Source organism: Canis aureus, chromosome 5 (genome assembly GCF_053574225.1).
Source record: "Canis aureus isolate CA01 chromosome 5, VMU_Caureus_v.1.0, whole genome shotgun sequence".
NCBI classification, from domain to species: Eukaryota; Metazoa; Chordata; class Mammalia; order Carnivora; family Canidae; genus Canis; species Canis aureus.
The window spans coordinates 42,936,009-42,958,431 of NC_135615.1; the positions used below are offsets into that span (position 1 = coordinate 42,936,009).

Below are 22,423 nucleotides of genomic sequence, written 5' to 3' on the forward strand. Positions count from 1 at the left end.
CTTTTCCAGGACTCTTCCATCCCTGATACTCTGCTATTCTATGAGAATGATAAAGACTCTCAGGAATAGTAATAGGCTTGTTAATTTAAAAAAATGATTGGTTTTTAGTCCAGGAGAGTGGGCTCAGATATATTTGAAAGACTTTCCAAAAAGGACATGTGAAACTTTTAACTGTGAAATGTCATACATTTGTAGGGCTAAGAGTTTGTTCTTTGGAGTCAGGTTCAAATTCTTCTTCTGTCATTTACTGTGACTTTGGACTTGTTACTTTATCTGGGCTTTAGCTTCCTTATTTTGAACCATCCTTTGGTTATTGTAGTTAATAATAATTGTATATTTTATATTTTTTTGCATCATTAAAAACTTTGAATATGCTCAGGAGAGTTACTGGTACCAACAAAAATCTCCTCAGTTGACTAGGATATGTGACATTAAGAAGACACATTTATTCTGACTTCTAGAGGCAAGAATGCTAAGTCAGGATGTTCAAAATAGTTGTGTTTGGTTGAACCAGGTCCTGAATCCTGAGAACTTGCTTGGAGCTGCTTTTGGGGCCTCTGCTCTGGAGGACTCCTGAAGCAGAACTGGAAAAGCAGGATTGGCTGCCCTTGGGTTATTCTGGAACCTTGTGGGGTGTGTCCTTAGAAACACAAGCCAGATAGAGGGAAACAATTACCAACTATAGAGGGCTTAATATTTAAGAAAAATAACAAAAAGTTTTTAATCTTTTCTCTAACATTTTTATGTCTCTGCACTTTAAAATGTGAAATGATTTACAATGATATCAACCATAATACTATTTGAGGAAATAAGCAACGACAACAAAAATGAAAATGCAAGATATATGTGGCAAGAATCAGCAACAAAGATGAAGGGAGGATGCTCATAGGTTAAATTTAGGGATAAAGTGAGTCATCAGTTTTAGTTTGAGTTTCTGGATAGACAGGAAAAAAAAAATAAAAGAATAGACCATGCTACATAAATCTTACAATCAGAAAGGAAGAAGTAGTTTTTAGGGAAGGCAAATTTTTCTTTCTCTAAATTCAACAAGAAATTTTTCCCATAAGACATCATGGAGTGGATATTAAGGAATGTCATGCCCAACTGTAGTTTGCTCTTCAACGGCATAAGGATTTCCTATTAAATGTATTTATTCCCTCCACCCCACCCCAAAATGTATTTATTCCCAGGTCCCTCAGAAAGTTCTGACTCAACAACTCTACAGATGTGATCTACTGAGTACATAGTATATTTTTTCTTAATTCAAAACACATAATTAGAATTTAAGAATTCATGAAGCACTTTCCCAACTTTTACTTCTTTGACAATAGCCTAGTGAGGTTCATCAGATTTTTTTAACTACAAGAAGAAAATTTATACCTTAAGATGTCCAGTGACTTAAGACACTAGGGTACTTGAATCCCTATGATTTATTTCAAATGATGCTGGACAATAGGAAATAAGTTTTAAGGCTACTAACATAAGGAAGTTGTACCAATGTGATCAAGCAGAGGTTGGGAGGGTCTCAGATTAAGTGTCCAACTATTGCATGAGTTGCTTTTGAGACTCTGTCCTATCAGTCATCTGAGACATGTACAGAAGTTCACCTTCTTTGTAAAGCCCTTTAAGTGCTCACCGCTCTCTCCAGACATGTCCCTTACTTCCTTTCTCCAAGGCATGTCCAAGGCACTTTTATACATGACTTTAATTTCCCTCCAGAGTCCTGGGGTACGTTGTGCTAAATGATAGCCCACGCTGTCAACTTCTCAATGGCTGGACATCATTATTTATTTTGATAGAAATAGGTAGAATCTGACACATAGTAAGTGCAGATTAAATAAGCACTAAAGGAGTCTGTAAGAAAGGGGCATGTGTTATAGGAGAAAGATGGGGTATCCATGTATCTATCCGTCTGTCTATCTTAATTTAGGACAAACCTAGAACTTTGGTCATCTTTTCTATTTTCTATACTGGAGAAATAGGCAATGCTGTGAGTCATTTAATTCTAAAGTGGTGACTTGCTTTTGATTAGATGTGGCAATTATCATACACGTGCAACTTTTAAAGCTACCTATTACATGCATAATCACTAGGGTTTAAAGAGATACTCCTGATCAAACCATTCAAAATTTGATCTTGGCCTTCCCTCTCTAGGGAGAGGCTTCCCTCTCCCTAGCCCATTTTTTTATGTCCCTAAGTTGAGCCATTCCTCCTTGCCCATCAGAGCATGCACAATTGGTTCATGAACCTACTCAACGTTTTTTTATATGCAGTTAAAATTCTGGCATTAAGGTCTGGAACAATTAAGTTCCCTAAATTTTTGACCTTAATAAGGAGTGAAGTGAAACTCAGGGAGGCCAAGTGACCTCCCCAGGGTTGCACAACCAAGAACAGACAAGTTCAACAGCTTGAACTTCTTTCTTCTCCATCTCTTCTGCTCTTTATATTCCTTAATGGCATCTTGTCTATTGGACTATCTCCCACATTGAATGGCTGGTGTAGAATTCCAAGGATTCAGGGTGTGGGTACCAATGGTAGAGGTGCGTGCCAGCAGCCTCTGAATAAACCAGCTGAGGGTTGGAACCTGCAACAAGAGGTAAGCTGTGCTCTAAGAAGATGGAAATGGGAAATGCAAGCGTAAGTGAGTGTTCTTAGAAGCTTAGCTGGTTTGGGGGTCTGGGTTGAGTATGTCTTGATTCCAATGCCCAGAACTGATTTCTGTCCTTAGAAGCTTACAGAAAAGAATAGGTTAAGTTCCTGGGTAATATGATAGTAACTTGCTGAGCCGACATTACTAACACTCAGGTCATAAAGTGGAGACAATAGGGAAAAGGAGCATTCCTAGATCAGATATGAAATAGAGTTAGGAAAGACCGTGCTTCCTGGAAATACATGTAAGATAACTCAATTAACCAAAGGGGTGGTGTTTTGTTTCTGTGGGCACCTTGAAGGCATGTGTAAGATCACACAGCTTGCTCACTCTTTTCAACTGCTTCCTTCTGCACTGTTCTTTGTTATTTACTAGCACTACTGCATAGTGATAGAATGCACAACCTGGAATTAGGCTGCCTGAGTTCAAATCTTTCCCTCTTCCCTTTCTCACTTGGCCATGTTAGTGACTTGGTCATAGTCCTTACTTATAAAATTAAAGAATAACAATACTCATTTTTATAGTGATGTTAGAGTGAAATTAGGTACTATATATACAGCACTTAGCTTAATGCTTAAAGCAGAGTATGTATTGTTTATGCTAGCTACTCATAAAATAATTGTTCTCAGCTATATCATTTCTGTTTTTGTATTTCTTTTTTTTTTGTTTTTGTATTTCAATATCCATTCTCCCAAGAGAATAGAATAAGGAACCAGTGAGTGTTTCTGAGCACTCAAACTATATTGTTTCTAGTTCCCCCTTATTCATGGTTTTGCTTTCCACAATTCCAGTTACCCACAGCCAACTGAAGTCTGGAAGCAGACGATCTTATTTCTAACATAATGTCAGGACATCAATAGTAGTCTAATGCTATATCACAATGTCTGTATCATTTGTGTCACTTCATCTCATCATGGGGCCATTTTATAATCTCACTTCATCATCATCATCAGAAGGGTGAGTACAGTACACTAAGATATTCTGAGAGAGAGAGAGAGACCACATTTACATAACTTTTATTTCAGTATATTATTAAAATTCTCCTATTTTATTATTAGTTATTATTGTTAATCTGTAACAGTGCCTAGTTTGTAAATTAAACTTTATCACGGGTATGTATATATATAGGAAAAAGCATAGTATCAATGAGATCCAGTGTCAGGTATCCACCGGTGTATTGGAATGTATTCTTCACAGATAAGGGGAGACAACTATAAATCCAACTATGTGAGATTAGAGAGTTTGTTAGTCTTTTCTCCTGAAATTAGGTTCAGCAAATCTCACTCTTCTCATAAGTAACTAATTGCACAGTTACATGGGCCTATTTTAGTGCACACAATCCCCTCATGTGCCAAGCACACAAAGCAAGTGACTAGCAGAGTTGGGGCAGGACCAGGTCTCCTAACTCCCAGTGCTTACATGTTGCACCCTGCAGCTGTGCCTCCTTTCTTAAGATAATCTTATTAGGTCTGTGACTTTATGATGATAAAAAAATATGTATTTAAAATTAAGTTTAAGAAACTACAGCAAAAACAAATGCAAAAACACAAAAAAATACACCTTTTTTGCTTATAGGTAGGCACAGGGATGCCCAAATTAATTAAATAAAATAAGACAGACCCTTTGTTCAGTATGCTATTATTTTAGCTATAAATTGTAAGTTAAAATCACCTGGGGAGGGCACCTATGTGGCTCTGTTGGTTAAGCATCTGCCTTTGGCTCAGGTTGTGTTCCCAGGGTCCTAGGATCCAGCCCCACATCTGGCTCCCTGCTCAGAAGGGAGCCTCCTTCTCCCTCTGCCTCTGCATTACCCCCTGTCTCTTATGAATAAATAAATAAAATCTTTGAAAAAAAAGTCACCTGGGAAGTCACTTTGTTGAATGTTCTCCTTGTTTATCATCAAATTCCATAAATCCTCTTGAAAAGAAAAAAGATAAAGACAAAAAATAAATTAGGATTGAGATTAAATAAGAATGTTAGGATAATCACTAGGATGTCTTAAAATATTTGAGCCAGTTTTCTTCTGTAGATTTTCCTATGTCATAAATAAGTGCCATAAATAAGTGTCATAAATTCAATACCTCCATAACAGCTTGTAGTTTGTGAATTATCTGTTTGCACAGCTACCTCTTTGAATTTGCCAAAAAAAATCTATTCATTAGGTGTCTATTTATATATAAACTGTATAAGACGGATATATTGGTATATTTGTTTAGTAATATATCCCCAGCACCTAGAACAGTGCCTGGCATATAGTATAAATTAATAAATGTTTGCATTAAATAAATAGTAAATGGATAAATGAATGAATTTTTATCTTTTTATGTACGAAAAAAAACTTCTAAAGATCAAAGAGATTAAACAACATGTCCAAGTCACAAAGCTGGTAAACTGCAAAGTCTAAAACTGAGATCTCTAGAATCAGGAGTTAATACTAGAAGAACTATACTGTTCAAGGGTAGAGTGCAGGGTAGCTGCTGAAAGGATAAAATGATTAATCTATGGCCTTTGGAGGAGTTCATAGTCTAGTGGAGAAAATAGACACAATTGAAAACAATGAGGGGGAAAGAAAACAGACATGAAGGTTCCTACAAAGCATTAGGAAATCCAGAGTATAAATATCGGCATTCTGTAATTGTAGGGGTCTGTGATGTCTTCACAGAGCTTGTCTTTGAATTGGACTTGAAAAAATGATTAGACTTGCTAGGTAAACAAGCAAGTCTACCTCGTAAGGCCTTGTTGGCACAGCGAAGAGCCATGTGCAAGGATGTTGGGGGTTTATGCAAACATGACCAATTCTGAAACAAATCGTTTGTCATTGAGGCATCAGGCGTTTGACCTCAGGAGTGAGATTCGCGATTGAAAGATACACAGGCCTCAGGGAAGAACATTTTAACATCAGCCAAATGCATTTGTTCTGATTTTCAGCCTATGGAAATTCACAAAAGGGTTTCAAGCATAGCAGTAATAGAACCCAACTTGTGTTTTTGTTATCTGACAATGAGTAGAGGATGGTTTGGAGGAAGGACAGACAGAAACAGTGGAACCAACCATAAATAATAAAAAGAGCTCAGGAAAGAGGCGAGGAAGGACTCTGCTAGGCCAGCTAGTCAGTGGAGCTGAAGAAAAACAATGATAAAGCAAAAAAATTTAGAGGTAGAATATTCAGTGATTCAAGAAAGGTGGTGACAAGCAGGAAAGATCCGGTAATAATATTGCCCATCTGAAGACCCACGCTGGCTATATTTGGAGCTTCAAGGAGTAATGTTTAAGGGCAGATGCATAAAGAAAAGTCAGAAAGAATGCAAAAGAATGGCTAGAGGTAGGGAGGAAACAGGAAAATATATGTCATGGAAATTCAGCAGGTGACAGGAAATTCACAAAGACTGGAACCTTCTTGAGGGGTCAGAGCAATTAAGAATATGTATGTTTTTCAGACAATGGTGACCAGAATCCAGTCAACATAGCTCTAATCCAGAGTGGAGAAAGTGAGCTATTCTAGTCAGTGCCCTGAAAAGCACTCATATGGTATTTATTATGTGCCTTACACAGTACTTACACATCAGATATATTAGAGTAAATCAAGAAAATTCTCATCTTTATAAAGTTCCCCCATCCCTGTCATTCTCTCTAATCAAATCTCATTTTATCTTTGAAGGCCCAAATTGTATCTCATCCTTGCCATAAACACTTCCCTAAGTATCCTGCTGTCAGTGACAACTTCATTCTCTAGAAATTACCTGAGATGATTTGCTGACATTTATCTTAGTTAGCATATTAGTCATCACTGCATTTGCTATGTCATTTTACCATAAGGACTGCAAATCTTTGACAAGGGAATTACATTCTACAAGGGATTTGTCCTTCCCAGTTTTTGCCCCTACTTTGTGTCTAAGGACTTAGAATACATCTTGATGGTCTCCTCCCATTCCCCATCCCCATTATATTTATGGTCTTCCCTTGGAAGAAAGGACGGCTAGATTTTTCCCTTGAGCAAGGACTGCTGTGTCTTTCAACAAAGATCCCTCAGGCTTTCTCAGTCAAATTGCAATAATGGGTTTTAGATCTGATCTCTAAGATACTTTTCCTTAGTTAATCAATTCAACAATTATTTTCTGAATGTCTCATTCAATCTGTAAGGTACTGTGTTAGAGCCATGAACTAGATAGATCTGGTCCCCACTTTCATATAGCTACATGATTAAAAATAAATAAAGATGGTGATATATATTATAACGACACTATGACAAGGTAAAGTAAGAGAGAAGAACTATAGGGAATGAGAGAAGATAGTGTGAATAAGAGAGGCAATAGAATTGTTTTCCAAGGTGGTGACTTTTAGATGAGCTACAGGACAAAGCACTAGTCACGAGAGAAGGAAAGAGCATTTTAGGCAGAAATGAAAGCAAGGGCAGAGAGCCTGAGGTGGTTTTAAATTCCAGAAACAGAAAGAACATCATTTACTTAGAAAACAATGTGGAAAAGAGGAAATGGTTGAAGTCAAGCTGCCATTCCCAAACCCAGAGCTGACATCAGTTGTCTTATATTTCAGATAATGAGCTTTCAGGGTTAACAGAGAAAAAAAAGTTCCAGTTTACATCTGGGGAATTCCCCAGGCAAGAAATAAAAAGAAATACTATCTCAACTCCTTGCATTGCTATTGTTGTGCTTTGTAACAATATTCAACAGGAGTGCAATAAGTACTTTGTGCTTGCTTGCGGGCTTCCTCTCTGTTTATATTAACAATCCCAGGAACTCAGTGGTTGCAAAAGCAATCATAATAAGAAAAATAACAATACAAAAATAAACATCTGTGAGTTTCAATAGTTTGTGCATGAGGATGGTATGCAGAATCCTGCCTATCCACATGATAACATATTGATTTAAGCAAATCAGAGATTACAACATGGCCCTTGATTACTTCTCTGTAGAAGTGTTTCTTAATCTGTTATTGGTCATAGACCCTTTTGAGAATCGAACAGAAGTCAGAAGCATTTTCCCTAAAACAAAAGTCAAGATGCACATTTACACAAATATGAATAAAAATTTAAAGGGTAGGTGGACCTTTAAGGTCCATGTAGTGCAGAGCATCTAATGGAGGGCTTTCAAAATTGATGGGCTATCAGAATCACCAGAAAGCTTGTTAAAAAGCATATCCCTAGCTTTGCCCTAGGAAGATGCAAGACGGGATGAAGGAAACTTCATTTTGTACAAGTTCTCCAGGAGATTCTAGACCACACTTTGTCAAGCTCTGCTTTGGGGCCTTTGAAAGAGAGACTCAGTGAGTGGAGATTGAAAATGCCTGGAAATTCAGAGCAGGTTGGATCCAGGAAAGCTGAAAGTAGGGAGATGACTGTGGGTGGAATGACAATAGGGCAAAGTAGAAGTGAAAATCAGAGCTGTGTATAGACTGGAGTAAGATGTGTTAGGAGTTGGACACAGGGGCTTGGAAGCAGGTAGGGAACCCTGGGAAGATTCTGGGCTATATGCTCTGCCACCATGGCAATCCCTCATGATCAATACTCATATGAGAGGTTCTCTAGATTGTCTCTGAAAAGAGATCAGCTATTCCCTCTGCTAACCCTCTTCAGTTTCTCAAACTAGAAGATAAAGGCAGGAGTCATCACACCTCTTACTAATGAACACGTCACTGCCCACCATCTTCACCAAAGAATTACAGTGCCTGGACTGGGTGGGTCCTTTATTCTTTTAACTATACAGATGAGGAAACTGAGGCACTCAGAGAAGGAGTTCACCCAGTCAAGTAGCACATGTGTGAAGACCAGAACCTGGCTTTCTATTCCCTGGTCTAGTGCTCCTACCCCACTGGCACTGAGATAAAAAATATTTTATGGAACTACATGTTGGGAATGTACACACTCCAAAAGAGTTTAGGAAAATTCATTGCGATGCAAATTTATCTTAAGGTAGGGCAATACTTTTCAACTCAAATAATATATTGTCATGCACAATTTTGTTTCTCATTCATTTTAATGCAATGTGGTCATTACCAACAGCAAACTGGACAAAAGCAAGGTCTGTCTCAGTGCTTACGTGCTCCTCGTCATGGAGCGAAGGATGAACTCCACTGCATTCTCAATGATCTCTGTGCCCAAAAGGTTTAGGAATTTGGGGAATTCTGGCTCTGTTTTTTTGTCTGAGGCATCTGGCTGGTCATCTGGTTTGTCATCTGAAAAACAGAACAGAATCTCAGGTGATTCTCAGCAATAAAGGGATCCCTAGACCACTTTGTATCCCCTCATTAATTATACAGCTTATTTTTATTGAACAACTATATTTATTGAACATTTAATGCCTGCCTGGACAAAGTCTTCACTTGTATCATCTAACTCTTAAAAACGACATATATTGATACTTAGGTAGACGTGGGTTTCCTTTCTGTTTGAGAAAACTGAAGCTCATGGAAGTTAGTAGCTTGTCCAGAGTTAAGCAACTAGTAAATCCCAGAATGCCCTCCCCTCCTTTTTAAGATTATTTATTTATTTTAGAGAGACAATGTAAGTGCAAGAGTGAGCAGAGGGAGAGAGAATTTCAAGCAGACTCTGCACAAAGTGAGGAGCCTGACAGGGGACTCGGTTCCATTACCTTGAGATCATGACCTGAACTGAAATCAAGAGTCAGCAACTTAACCAACTGAGCCCAGGCACCCCCAGAATGCCCTCCCCTTTTTAAAGATTTTATTTATTTATTTATTTATTTATTTATTTATTTATTTATTTATGAAAGACAGAGAGAGGCAGGGACACAGGCAGAGGGAGAAGCAGGCTCCATGCAGGGAGCCTGATGTGGGACTCGATCCCGGCACTCCAGGATCATGCCCTAAGCCAAAGGCAGACACTCAACCACTGAGCCACCCAGGCGCCCCCAGAATGCCCATTTAATGTATTTTTCTCCATGCAGTCCCCAGCCTGTGGTAATGATAATAATGGTGACATAATAATGGGTAGCATTTGTTAAGGATAGACCTATGACAGGTGATCTGCATGCACTGTTACATCATTTTATTCTTGCAGCAGCCCTATTAGGCAAAACTATGTCAAGCTAAAAGTTAAGAAGTTGAAATTGAGAGTGTTTGAGGAGCCAATTCAAAGCAGAGTTAGTGAGTGACCAAAATAGAGGTCAATCCCATGTCTGACTGGTATTAAAATCTGGATTCAAAAGCACTCTGTGCTGAACTGCATAGCCTTTTTTTTTTTTTTTTTTACAGTGGAGATACCTTTATTTCTTTATATTCTTTAATTTTTCTACAACAAACATAGAATACTTATAAAATACAAGGTATCAACAACAAAAACAAATATGAGCTATATGGCCTTTGATAGAAAAGTTATGATCTAACCACAAGTATGTTATAAGATTGAAAGCAGTATAATAAGAATGACAAGGAGAAATTCTATCACTTGTATATCATTTGATAGTCTGTAAATAGGACTACAGGACTAGTCCTGTAAATAGGATATACAGGACTTTACAAATGCCCTGTGATTTTACCCTTGACCATTCTTATGGGGTATGCACTTACTAAGAAATTGAACTAAGAAACTGAAAAGATTAGGAAACTGAAAAGATTAAGTGACTTGCAGGAGATCTCACAAATAGGAAGAGAGGATGGAACTCTAAATTCAGGTTTCTCACTCTTAACTCTTAGTCAAGTGCCCATTAAATGAGGACCAAGGATCCAGAGAGTGAAGCTGGGGACATGCAAGTTCCCTTGGGGGGTATTGGCTTTGCTTTATGGTCTAAATGGTTCAGGAGATTAAAAATAATGAAGAGTGGCATTTAGCAGGTTCAAGTGGCCTCCCTCTTGGACTCCGGGGTTTGGATGAAGTGGGACCTTTAGCTTTTAGTGTTATTGTAGCTTCACAAGTAGTGTTGCCAGATTTGGTAAATAAAAAACATGATATAATACTATCCTTGAGCAGTTTTCCCCTGAAGACATTTATGAGGTACAAAACAGCAATTCTTTGCATGAAAGGTGAGTTCCTTTTGCCCCATGTTGCTCTATGCTTACTTGCATAACAAGTTGATTTTACTGACGTTTTATTTTAATATGATGCAAAATGCTAACTTTTCAATATGCAAAGAGCCCTGGTTTGGAGTATGTGTGAAGATTGGATCCTTAGCCCCAGCCCTTGAACCACATCTGTATTAAGAAGTTTCAGAGTGGGATCCCTGGGTGGCTCAGTGGTTTAGCGCCTGCCTCTGGCTCAGGGCGTGATCCTGGAGACCCAGGATCGAGTCCTGCATCGGGCTCCCTGTATGGGGCCTGCTTCTCCCTCTGCCTGTGTCTCTGCGTCTCTCTCTCTCGGTGTCTCTTAGGAATAAACAAATAAAATAAAATAAAATAAAATAAAATAAAATAAAATAAAATAAAATAAGAAGTTTCAGAGTATGGTGGACCATGTGTTTTGGAGTCCTGTATACCTGAGTTTGATTCCTGTCTTCAGCAAAAAAATCCATCATGTGACCTTACACACAATACTTAACCACTCTCAGTTTTCTCATTGTGTTTAGGATCGGAAGATATTTTGTATATCTTCATATGTATCACATACGTATGTGTATACCCAAATCTATATATCCATATCATGTGTATACCACTTATCACAGTACCAGGTCCTTGGTAAACCCACAATAAATAACTGCTGCATTATTATGGATATATGTCCATAATAATGGGTGCATATATAAATAAAATATATTAGTAATAATAGTAACAAAATGATTCATAGTTTTTTTTTCCTCTGGTGCTTTAGGAGATTATGAAAATTAAAAACTGCAGTTAAGGAATTAAGAAATTTGAAAATGTTGAAAAGCAGAAAAATAAATAAAAATAATAAAAATGAAGAAGTCTGACATACTGGAAACAAAATATCAAAGCCAATAGTAGAATATTTTTTTCTTTTCAAGTATAATATGGACTAGTCTTTATTTACATCAACTACTTGGTTGAGGTTTTCTGTCAAGGTAATCACAAAATTCTGAAAAAATACACTCCTGCTGATATTTATATAGTGTTCATGGTTTACAAAGTGATAACAAGGGTATATTCACTTGATCTGGTGAAGTTGATTGTTATCCCATTTTACAGATGAAGAAACTGAAGTTCAAAGCAGTGAACTGATTTAACTAGTTTCGGAGTCATGAGACATGGAGCTGGGGACTGGTCCTAGAGCAGCCATCTCATCTTTCCCTTTATTGTGGTGATGACTTCAGGAGGTGACAGACACATTAGTGTCTGAGGTCGTCTTTGTGGCAGTCTGCCTGTATGTTCTGCGGGTGGACAGTGGCTGGCTGACGATGTGGAGTTCTGACAAGTTACATTCAGAACATTTCAAAGGGCTCTGTTACTAAATTACTTGCACTGGCTGTGTTTTCTGACCTATCCTTCTGAATAAAGACAAGTCAAGAGCTTACCTTCTTCTGCAAGCCCAAAATAAATTAAGGAGAATCTTCAAGCTGCCTTGTAGTCCCCTACGTGCTCAGAACAGACACGAAAGAAGTAGGCACTTGGTCATAATGGACAGAATCGAGGGACCCGAGGTTCCAGTCCCAGGCATGTCACTTCTACCTGTATCTATGCCCAAGTGACTTGCCTTTTGCAAGCTTTGTTAACCTGCTGAAGGAGAAGTGATAAAACTTGGAATGTTTACTTAAAAGGATTTTTATGAGAATCAAATGAGATAATATATGATAACAATAACAGTTAATATTTAGCAGGTGCTTATTAAGGACCAGACTTTTGTCTCTTATTCAGTTTTCTTCAGTTTTCATCACTTTATATGAAAGTTAACTATTGATACTCCCTTTAACACGTGAGGCCCAGAGAGGTTGAATAACCTGCCTGAAGTCACATTTCTGATGAGTGGTAAAGCCAGATTCACGAGACTTACTCCAGGGTATATGTTCTTTACCTTTGAACATTGTTAGTTAGAATCATCAAAAAATAAGTACCCCCTCGGCTGTCAAAAAAATTATAATATATTAGTGTCACTGCACTGCATGAATATGTAAGAAAAAAGATCATTCCAAACTTCATACATTTGCTGAGGTTAGAGGCTGTCACTGAAGCACATTAGAATACAAATCCTACTTTCTTTTTGTTAGAAGATCTGCCTCTTGTCCTCTTGCCCAGGGCTCTTTCTGCACTGCCCAAAGCCCCGTCTCCCTCTTTCCTCTTTGAGTTCTGGATCAGTGCCACCACCTTCCTCTAATCCTGGCTAACTACCCCACATTGCATGGGCTGCTCTTGGAAGCACTTACCGGCCTGGCAAGTCAGGATCAAGATGAGTAGTCCCAGGACGATCGTCAGCCGCAGCACTGAGACAGCCATGCTTGCAGCCTTGGGTACAGGTGCAGATAACCTGCTCAAATGCACCCCAAGACTTGCTCCATTTATAGAGCCTTTATAGGTGACATCATCTGCTGTGGAATTTAGGTTGTTGCGCAAGATATCTGCACAGCTTGCGCTTGGATTTCTACTAATGAACCCTGCCCTATCTTTTAAACCCTAAGTTTTTCACTTAGGTAAAGGAAAACCCTATTGCTTTCTGTAATGTGTATTTTATAAACAGCACTACAGTAACCCTGTTAGAGGTAGTTCCAATGGCAGCATCAATGATTTGATGGCTATCAGGCAGTTACTATGCAGGGCTAAGGAGCAGGCCACAAATCAGATTGGTAAGGTGTGCCTACCGCCCTCCTTCTGCCCTCTGCTTGTTTTTCCATGCTCTGAACTAATTACTTGTCCCCACATCGACATGCCCATTCACACCCTCTTGCCACTGGCTCATGCTCTTTATTTTTCCCAGGATAAACCTCCCCATCATCTCCTCTTATTCCTACTTATTCCTCGGACTCAGGTTTAAATGCCCCTTCCTGTGGAACCTTCATGATGATGATTCCACCCCACTCCAGACAGTTGCTCTATCATCTGCCTTCTGGAACCCTAACATATTATTTGAGAACTAAGTACTTGAAGAGATCTCTTCTCCTTTTGCACATGGATCTCTTAACGACAGAGTTTTTTTTTTGTTTTTTTTTTTTACTACTGAATCTTCAAGGAGCTTAGTATGGATCTTCTAAATGGTCTCAGCTTTGACTTCACATCCTTGGGAAGCTCATTCTGGTTCTTCCTGACAGAGGTAGATGCTCCGCTAGGTGCCTGATAGGTGGGTGTTTAAATGTCTCCATCAATACACTGTAGACTCCTTAAGGGCAAGACTTGTTTTCAGAGTTAGATACATGTTACTCAAGGCATATAGCAAACATCAAAAAAGAAAAGAAAAATACATTTTTCACTCAGTAAAAGGGAATATTGAGGTTGAAATGCTGCTATGTATCTCAAGTGTAAAATATATTTCCTCCTGAATATGAACAATCAAGGGGATAAAATTTAGTTCAAGTCTATATGATATTGGTTATCCTTATACCTTTTATAAATTTAACTAATTGGGATGAGCCTTTAGTTCCTAAACTTATAGATTGGCCAAAACATATATACTGTATCAGATGGCCCTATTATGTTAATTGACATATGGAAACAGGAGGCTTGTCTGGTGTCACAGAGCCCGGACATGGCCCTCTCACTCAGGTTAGTACTTCTTACAAGACACAAAGCTGCACTTGGAAGCCATCAGGCAGCTCTGCTTGGACCCTTCCAGGTTTCCTCTCCAACTCCAATCTATCTTTTTTTTTTTTTTAAGAGAGTGTGGAGGTGATGGTTGGAGGGGCAGATAGAAAAAGAATCTTAAGCAGCCTCCATATCCAGCATGGAGCCCAACATGGGGTTCAATATTAGAACCCTGAGATCATGACATAAGCTAAAATTGAGAATGGCCACTTAACCGACTGAGTCACCCTGGTGTCCCACTCCAAATTATCTTCTTAAGACCCTAATCCTGTTTCTCCTATACAAAGGGTTGTGATCTAGAGATAGTAGTCCATAGTAGGGAGCTTTCAATGAGTTAGATTTATGCCATCAGGGTTACTGCTTAGGAGAGAGCACAGTGTTTGTCTAGTGGTATTTGTGGGAAAAAATACTCAAGCTTCCTCTTTTAGCCATGCCATGGCCCCTAATATGTGGCTGTAATTTGCACAGGAAAGGCTAATAGTACCTCTGCTTTGCACGAGCTTTGAGCGCTCAGGGGGCTCTAATTCACCATAAGAACGCTGTACAGGCAAGCAAAGACTCTAATGTTGCAACCTGGAAGCTAGGCCCTGCTGGCTTCTCAAAGATATCAGCTAAATGGGGCATTCAGACAAGTTCCTGAATCAGCTTTCAGTGTCTGGTGTCAAGGAAATAACACCACATTGAGGGTCAGGATAGCAGGATTCTATTCCTGTCAGTACAACTAACTCATTTTGTGACCCTGATTAAATACTCCCTGGGTCTGTTGCTCAGTTGTCTGTGTTTGCTGTATTTTAATCTTTTCATTTCTGTTGGTTTATTCCTTTTAGTTTCAGATTTCAGTTAAAATGCCTCTTTTTTTTTGAGAAAACTGTGATTCTAATCTAACCCAGACCTCTCTTTCGTAATCTTTTATACACTCTGTATTCTTCCTTCTTAGGATTTAAATATTATTTTTTCTTTCATTATTTAATGCCTTTCTTTGCCAGAGATGTTAAAATCCACTGTGGAAGGATTCTGGTCTCTGTTCACTGAGACATCTCTGGTTTCCAGAATACCCAACAGATGCCTATGAAATAAATGAATTAATAAATAGTTTTGAGAAAAGAAGTCTGGACTTGTGTGATAGTTCTATCAGTTAATATCTGTGATGCTGGCAAATGATTGATGCCACACTCTCGGTTTCCTCATCTATAAAACTGGAACATATTGTAAGTCCCAGCCTACTTGTCTGCATTATTTAAAGATATAGAAGATAACAGATAAAATACCTGATAAGCTGTAAAGAACCTTTATTTGTTTCCTCAGTTTTATTGAGATATAATTGACATACATCACTATATAAGCTCAAGGCATACAGCATGATGTTTTGATTTACATATATTGTGAAATGGTTACTGCGGTAGGTTTAGCTAACATCCATCTTCTCATGTAAATACGATAAAAAGAAAGAAAAAAGGAAAAAAATTTCTTCTTGTGATAACTCACAGAATTTATTCCCTTAACAACTTTCCTATGTATTATAAAGTAGTGTTAGTTAGACTCCTATTGTACATTCAGAAATGAGAGTTTGTACCTTTTGACCACCTTCCTCCAATTTTCTCTCTCCCCCTTCTCTGCCTTGGGTAACCACAAATCCATCTCATTTTATGTGAGTTTGGATTTTTATTGTAGTTTTTAAAAATTCCACATATAAGTGAGATCATACGGTATTTGTCTTCATCAGTCTGACTTATCTGACAGCATAATGCCTTCAAAGTCCATCCTTGTTGTTACAAATGGTAGGATTTCCTTTATTTTTTTATAGATGAATAATATTCTGGTGTGTGTGTGTGTGTGTGTGTGTGTAAAGCAGCATCTTCATTCATTCATCCACTGATGGCCACTTAGGTTGCTTCTGTGTCTTGGCTGTTGCCTTTAATGTGTGCCATATGAGTAGCAGTTTACAAGCTGTGACTTATCCTCCATTGGTATAAACAAATGAATTGGATTTGCTTTTAACTAGGAGAAACTGAGATTTTGAAAGATTGTTTTATCCAAGTTGGAAAGAGGAAGAGAAGGAACTTGCCTTGGAATGACATTCTAGCTTGGAAAGAAGATATGAGAATGGAAGGAATAGGAACTCTAACTCCTATGGACATTTCCATGCATAAATGAAAGTCATCAGATTTCTTAGTCCAGGAAAGAACTGCAATCGGGGTTGGAAATCTCACAGAAGGATTTTGATATATGTGTTACTGGTCAAGCGTGCATGGACCTGGGGATCAGATAGACCTGGGTTTGAGTTTCAGATTTGCCACTTACAAGTTGTATGACCTTGTCACCTTACAAGTACTTCCTAATTTCTTTATGCTTTGTAGATCCAATATCTACAACATAGGAATAATGATATCTCTCAGGGTTGTTACAATGATTGGATGAGAAAATAAATGCATACAGTCAGCACAGTGCCTTGAATATGCTAAGTAAAAAATAAGTGGTAGACTAATCATACTATTCCATTCTGTTCCATTCCACCCTACCCTATCCTATTATTCTACCCTGTTTTATTTTATCCTGTTATGTCTTATCATCTTCCCTCCTGTCTAGTACCATCCTGTTCCACCCTGAGTTGTCCCAGAGGAAGGAGTGACAGTTAGCCATGGAAGCAGCATTACAGGTAATAATAGTAATAGGCTAATGTTGGTAACTCTGGCCAGGTATCACACTAGATGCAACATGTCAGTGAATCTGGTGGGAGGCTACTATTACTATCCTAATTTATATAAGGAATTCAAGCTTGGAGAAATTAAGTAATTTGTCCAGACTTACAAATCATGTGTGAGCTCCAGCAAGGAATTCAACTCAAGGATGTGTGGTTTCAAAGTTTGTACTCTTAACTATTACATTATGTTGCACTGGCATGTTCTCAGGGCTGTTATTGGCAAAAAGCAAGGGTCAAACAAGGAAGCTTGCACTCACTGGCCTCTTCACTCACAGATCCATCTGTGTTTTTGTTTTTCCCATTGGTCTGTAGGTTTCCCACTGATTTCTGGATAAAGATCTGACTCACCTCATTCACCTCTGTTGTATCTCAGTTTGATATATCAGAGATACCAAGTGTCTTAATCCTTGGCAGAAAATAAACCAGAGATAGGGTTATAGAATAAAACACAAGGTGTCCACTTAAATTTGAATTTCAGATAAACAGTGAATAATTTTTTCATATAAGTATGTCCTAAATATTTCACAGGACAAAGTTATACTAAAAAATATTTGTTATTTAGCTGAAATTTAAATTCAATCTGGCATCTTATACTTTTATTTACCCAATATTGGCAACCCTTAAAAGGATAGGCCCTCTTGAGTGTTTTCTTGCATTTAACTCCAGATCAGAGAGTGAATGACTAGAATGGGGGGAGTCAAGTAAACGATTAAAAGTTAGTATGTAAGAAGTTAAAATCACATGTGGAAAGTGGAAATCAGAAGTTATTGAGGGCCCAGTTCCTCTTTAATATCACATCTGGGACATATTTTACCCCTGTGTTCCTCATAAGGAAATTATTAGCCCATCTCTTGTTCTTGGTTCACTCTAGCCAAAGTTTCAGACCAGCCCTGGAAAGAATGCATGTGGCTTAAGGAAGGGCTTCCCTGCCCATGGTGACCACATGCTGAGGAGTGACCATAGCCTTTGTCACCTTTCTGCACGTAACTTACATCTTAGTCAACCCTTATGCCACTGATCAATTTATTAATTTCTTATTTATTGGGAATTTATTGAGCTTGTGTTATTGCCAGGTGCTCTGCTATGCATGAGGGACAAGAAAATTTAAAACACTAGTTCCTGACCTCGCCTTTGTTGAGGAGGCAAATATGTAACCAAATGACTACCATTTAAATATGAGACATACTAAGGGAGCTATGAATAGATTCCTATGGGAGTGTATCACATAGTAGTTAACATTGTCTCAGGAGGCAATCATGGAGGTATCATTTGTTTGGGGCCTTGAAAAATGGGTCTGTGGGTGCTCAATATGCAAGCAAGTTGTGGAGAAGACACGTCAAGTAGGAGACATGACATCTGCAAAAGCACAGAAGCATGGAAGAGCGTAACGTATTTCCAGGAATGAACCTTCAGACTCTTGAGTATTAATAGAAGTGAACATTACAGTGAGCTAACTGAATCTTGAAATTTATTTTAATTAATGAACATGCCAAGAAGAAATAATAGAAAAAGAGAGAGGGAGGGAGAAGAAGAAACAGAGAACATTAGTAGGAGTAAGAAATAACAGAGAAGTGTTAAAGCCCATGGTTAGTTTTTCCTCTCTTCTTATTTTCCTGTTACAATCTTAGATAAGCACATTGCTATCATCAATTATAAGACTTAGAAATGCAATTTTCTTTGACTATTTTTTCACTTTGGAACCCACTTGTTTACAAAGTCCTATCAATTCTCCTCTTAAATATCCTTCACATTTATCAAATGATCTTCATTTCCCTCATAAGTGTCATAGTTTAGGACTTCGTCTTGACTGTTGCAATAACAACCTTGTCTTCTTGATGTATACCTCTCCTATCACCTCAACATCACTATCATTTTTATGTTTCTAAGCATGATTATGTTTACATCTTCTGTCATTTCCCTTCTCTAATAATTCCATGGCTCCTTACTGCATATGGATAAAACTCTGTTAGTTTTATTTGGAATACCCAATTCCCACCAACTCATCCTTCAAATATTACATACTTCAGAAAAACATTGTGACCACATCCCTGGTCTAATCCATGGCAAAATTAATCACATCTGCTATGGGCTCATTTGCACACAACTTTATTATAGTATGGATTGTTTTGAGTCATAAGTTATTGTTTTATTTTCGACACCTTCATTAAGCAACAGGCTCCTCAAACATGGGCCCTACCTTATTTATCCTCAGATATTCTTTGCCTACAATCATGACTATCAAGTAGACAGTGCTAAATAATACAGTGGGTATTCAATGGATGCTAATTAGATGTGTGAATGAACAATTGGGGATAGTGGCAAAGGTGATTCTGGATTCCCACTGAAATGAGAGCCAAAACGCAGGCCAAGAGATGAGGTATACATAGAAAGGTAATATAAGAGTCCAGTGGCTTTTGTTTTTCTAGCAGCTAGATCTGTGGCTGAGGGTGGAAGCAATATTCGAGAATAGGTACTTACTTGTCCGTGCCTCACTTTGGCACATGGGATAGAATGAAGAGGACTTTAAAAAAGGATTAAGCATACATTGATCACATGGAAATGGTAATTTTCCTCTAAATTATGAAGACCTTAGCCTTAAAATCACAGAATAAATATTTGTCAGTGATATATAATTTATCTATGCCAGACAGGAGTATAATAAACTTAAGTCACAAGGTTTTTCTGGAATCAAATGAGGTAATGGATATAGAATTATTTGAAAACTATAAATTGTTAGAGTATAAATTGAAAACTATACAATGATGGAAAACCAGTTGGGTCTATTGAGTCAACAACAGAGATAAAATAGATCCATAAAAATACTCATTTAATTCAAATATAGGTGAAAAAGAGGGGAAAGAAAGAATAGATGGAATTTTTAAAAATCTAGCAACATTGTTGCTATATACAATCATAATAATTACACTAAATGTAAATAAGCTAAAACATCAATAATAAGAGATTGTCAAACTATACTGTATACAGATACTTTAAATATAAAGACATAGGTAAGAGGAAGTGAATGCAAAAATATATATCATCAAACAGTAATCAAAAGAAAGTTAGGATGGTTATATTAATATCAGAAAACATAGTGTTCAGAACAAGAAATATTATCAGAGATAAAGAGGGACATCGTATAATCATAAAGTGATCAATTTATTAAGAAGATGTAATAATCCTATAGTGTATATGACTAAAATTGGATCTCAAAATCCGTGTAACAAAGACTGACAAGAGGGGAGGAATATATAAATTGACAATTATAGATGGAGGCATTGAAACTAGTCTCTCAGTGGTTGATAGAACAAGCAGATAAACAATCAGGAAGGATGCAGAAAACCTGAATACCACTATTAACCAAATTGACCTAAATTACATTATAAAATACTCTACTCCAAGCAGTGTATTCATTTGCAAAGGAAACATTGTTCAAGATAGATTTTGCTGGATCATTAAATAAGCCTTAATGCATTTAAGAAAATTGAAATAATGCAAACTATCTTTTTTTACTGTAATGGTATCCAACTAACTAGAAATCAAGTAATCAACTATGTCAAAAGTTTCCAAATATTTGTAAATTAAACTTTAAAAGTTTTATATAATCCATGAGTCAAAGAGAATGTCCCAAGAGATACTGAAATATATATATATCTTTAATATATATATTAAAGATTTTATTTATTCATTCATGAGAGACAGAGAGAGAAAGGCAGAGACACAGGCAGAGGGAGAAGCAGGCTCCATGCAGGGAGCCTGACATAGGACATGATCCCGAGACTCCAGGATCACGCCCTGGGCTGAACGCGGTGCTAAACCGCTGAGCCACCCAGGCTGCCCTGAAATATATTTTGAATTGGATGAAAGTGAACATATGAAAATTTATAGGAGGCAGCTAATACAATGTTTAGTAGTAAATTTATATCATTAAAGTCTTGTACTAAAAGAAGCTGTGTTTTATGTATACAATGGAATATTAACCCACCATTTGCTTTGATGTGGATGGAACTGGAGGGTATGATGCTGAGTGAAGTAAGTCAATCGGAGAAGAACAAACATTATGTAGTCTCATTCATTTGGGGAATAGAAAAATAGTGAAAGGGAATAAAGGGGAAAGGAGAGAAAATGAGTGAAAATATCAGAGGGAGACAGAACATGAGAGACTCCTAACTCTGGAAAACAAACAAAGGGTAGTGGAAAGGGAGGTGGGTGGGGGGTTGGGGTGACTGGGTGAGGGGCACTGAGGGGGGCACTTGATGGGATGAGCACTGAGTGATATGCTATATGTTGGCAAATCGAACTCCAATTTAAAAAAATAATTAAAATAAAAAAATAAAAGAGAGGGAAATCAATGAGCTCAGCTTCCACCATAAACAAACAAACAAAAAGGCAACTTAAACTCAAAATAAATAACATAGTAAAGATAAGAGCATAAATCCATTACGTTGAGAATAGAGAAAAGTTAATGAAGTGAGGATCTAATCCTTCGAAAAAATAATAAAAGTGGTATACATTTTGACATATTTGTCAATAAGAGAAATGGAAAGAGAGAGAGGGAAAGAGAAAGAGAATGGCAGAGATAAAGTGAAGACATGAACTACAAATATCAGGACCAAAAAAGGAACATCACCTTAGATCCCAGTTGTTTAATAATAAGGAATAATATGAACAGCCTTATATCCATAGAAGTGACGACTTAGATGAAATGGACATTCCTTGACACAAACCAAAGAAAGTCATTCAGGAAAAAATAGGTAATTTGAATAGTTCTGTATCAATTAAAAATGAAATCCATATCTGAAAGCTATTCAGTAGAGGAAATCCCAGGATAAGAATAGTTTCACTAATGAATTCTAACACTTCGGGAACACATAATAACAGATCTACAGAAAACTAATTTCGAATCTAGAAGAGGAGGGACCAGTTCCCAACTAAATGTTTTAAGAACTTTATTGAAATATAATTCACATACCATCAATTCAACCATTTAAAGTGTACATTCAGAGTTGTCATAAACAATTTTATAGCTTTTTCATTACTCCCCTAAAACCCATCCTTATTATCAGTCACTCCCCACATCTCCCTAATCCTCCTCCCCTCCAGCCCTAGCAATCACTAAACTGCTTTTGGTCTCTTAAGATTTGCCTATTATGAACATTTCATGTAAATGTAATCATATAAAATGTGGCCTTTTGTGTCCAGCTTCTTTCACTTAGTATAATGTTTACAAGGCTCATTTATGTTGTAGCAGGCATCATACTTATTCCTTTGTTTTGCCAAATAATATTCCAATGTTGAATTTTGTTTAATAATTCATTAGTTAATAGAAATTTGGGTTGATTCCAGTATTTGGCTATTATGGATAATACTGTTGTGAACATTCCTCCTACAAGTGTTTGATTAAATGTATGTTTTTATTC

General features: G+C 37.5%; 1 protein-coding gene across 1 annotated transcript; it reads right to left on the reverse strand.

Annotated features, from left to right (window-relative positions):
- Positions 1-424: 424 nt before the first annotated feature.
- Positions 425-13,075, reverse strand: C5H5orf46 (chromosome 5 C5orf46 homolog). The gene is made up of 4 exons (XM_077896451.1): positions 12,934-13,075; positions 8,704-8,839; positions 4,511-4,567; positions 425-640 (listed from the first exon to the last, which is right to left on the reverse strand). Exons 1-3 carry the CDS (start codon positions 13,001-13,003, stop codon positions 4,519-4,521), a joined length of 255 nt encoding a protein of 84 aa, XP_077752577.1. The 5' UTR covers positions 13,004-13,075; the 3' UTR covers positions 425-640; positions 4,511-4,518.
- Positions 13,076-22,423: the final 9,348 nt, after the last annotated feature.

Excerpts from the sequence above, each read along its gene's own strand:
- C5H5orf46 (XM_077896451.1), bottom strand. The coding sequence starts at position 13,003 with ATGGCTGTCTCAGTGCTGCGGCTGACGATCGTCCTGGGACTACTCATC. Across the intron at positions 8,840-12,933 it reads GATCCTGACTTGCCAGGCCG|ATGACAAACCAGATGACCAG; the intron begins GTAAGTGCTTCC and ends TCTGTTTTTCAG. Across the intron at positions 4,568-8,703 it reads CGCTCCATGACGAGGAGCAC|AGGATTTATGGAATTTGATG; the intron begins GTAAGCACTGAG and ends TTTCTTTTCAAG.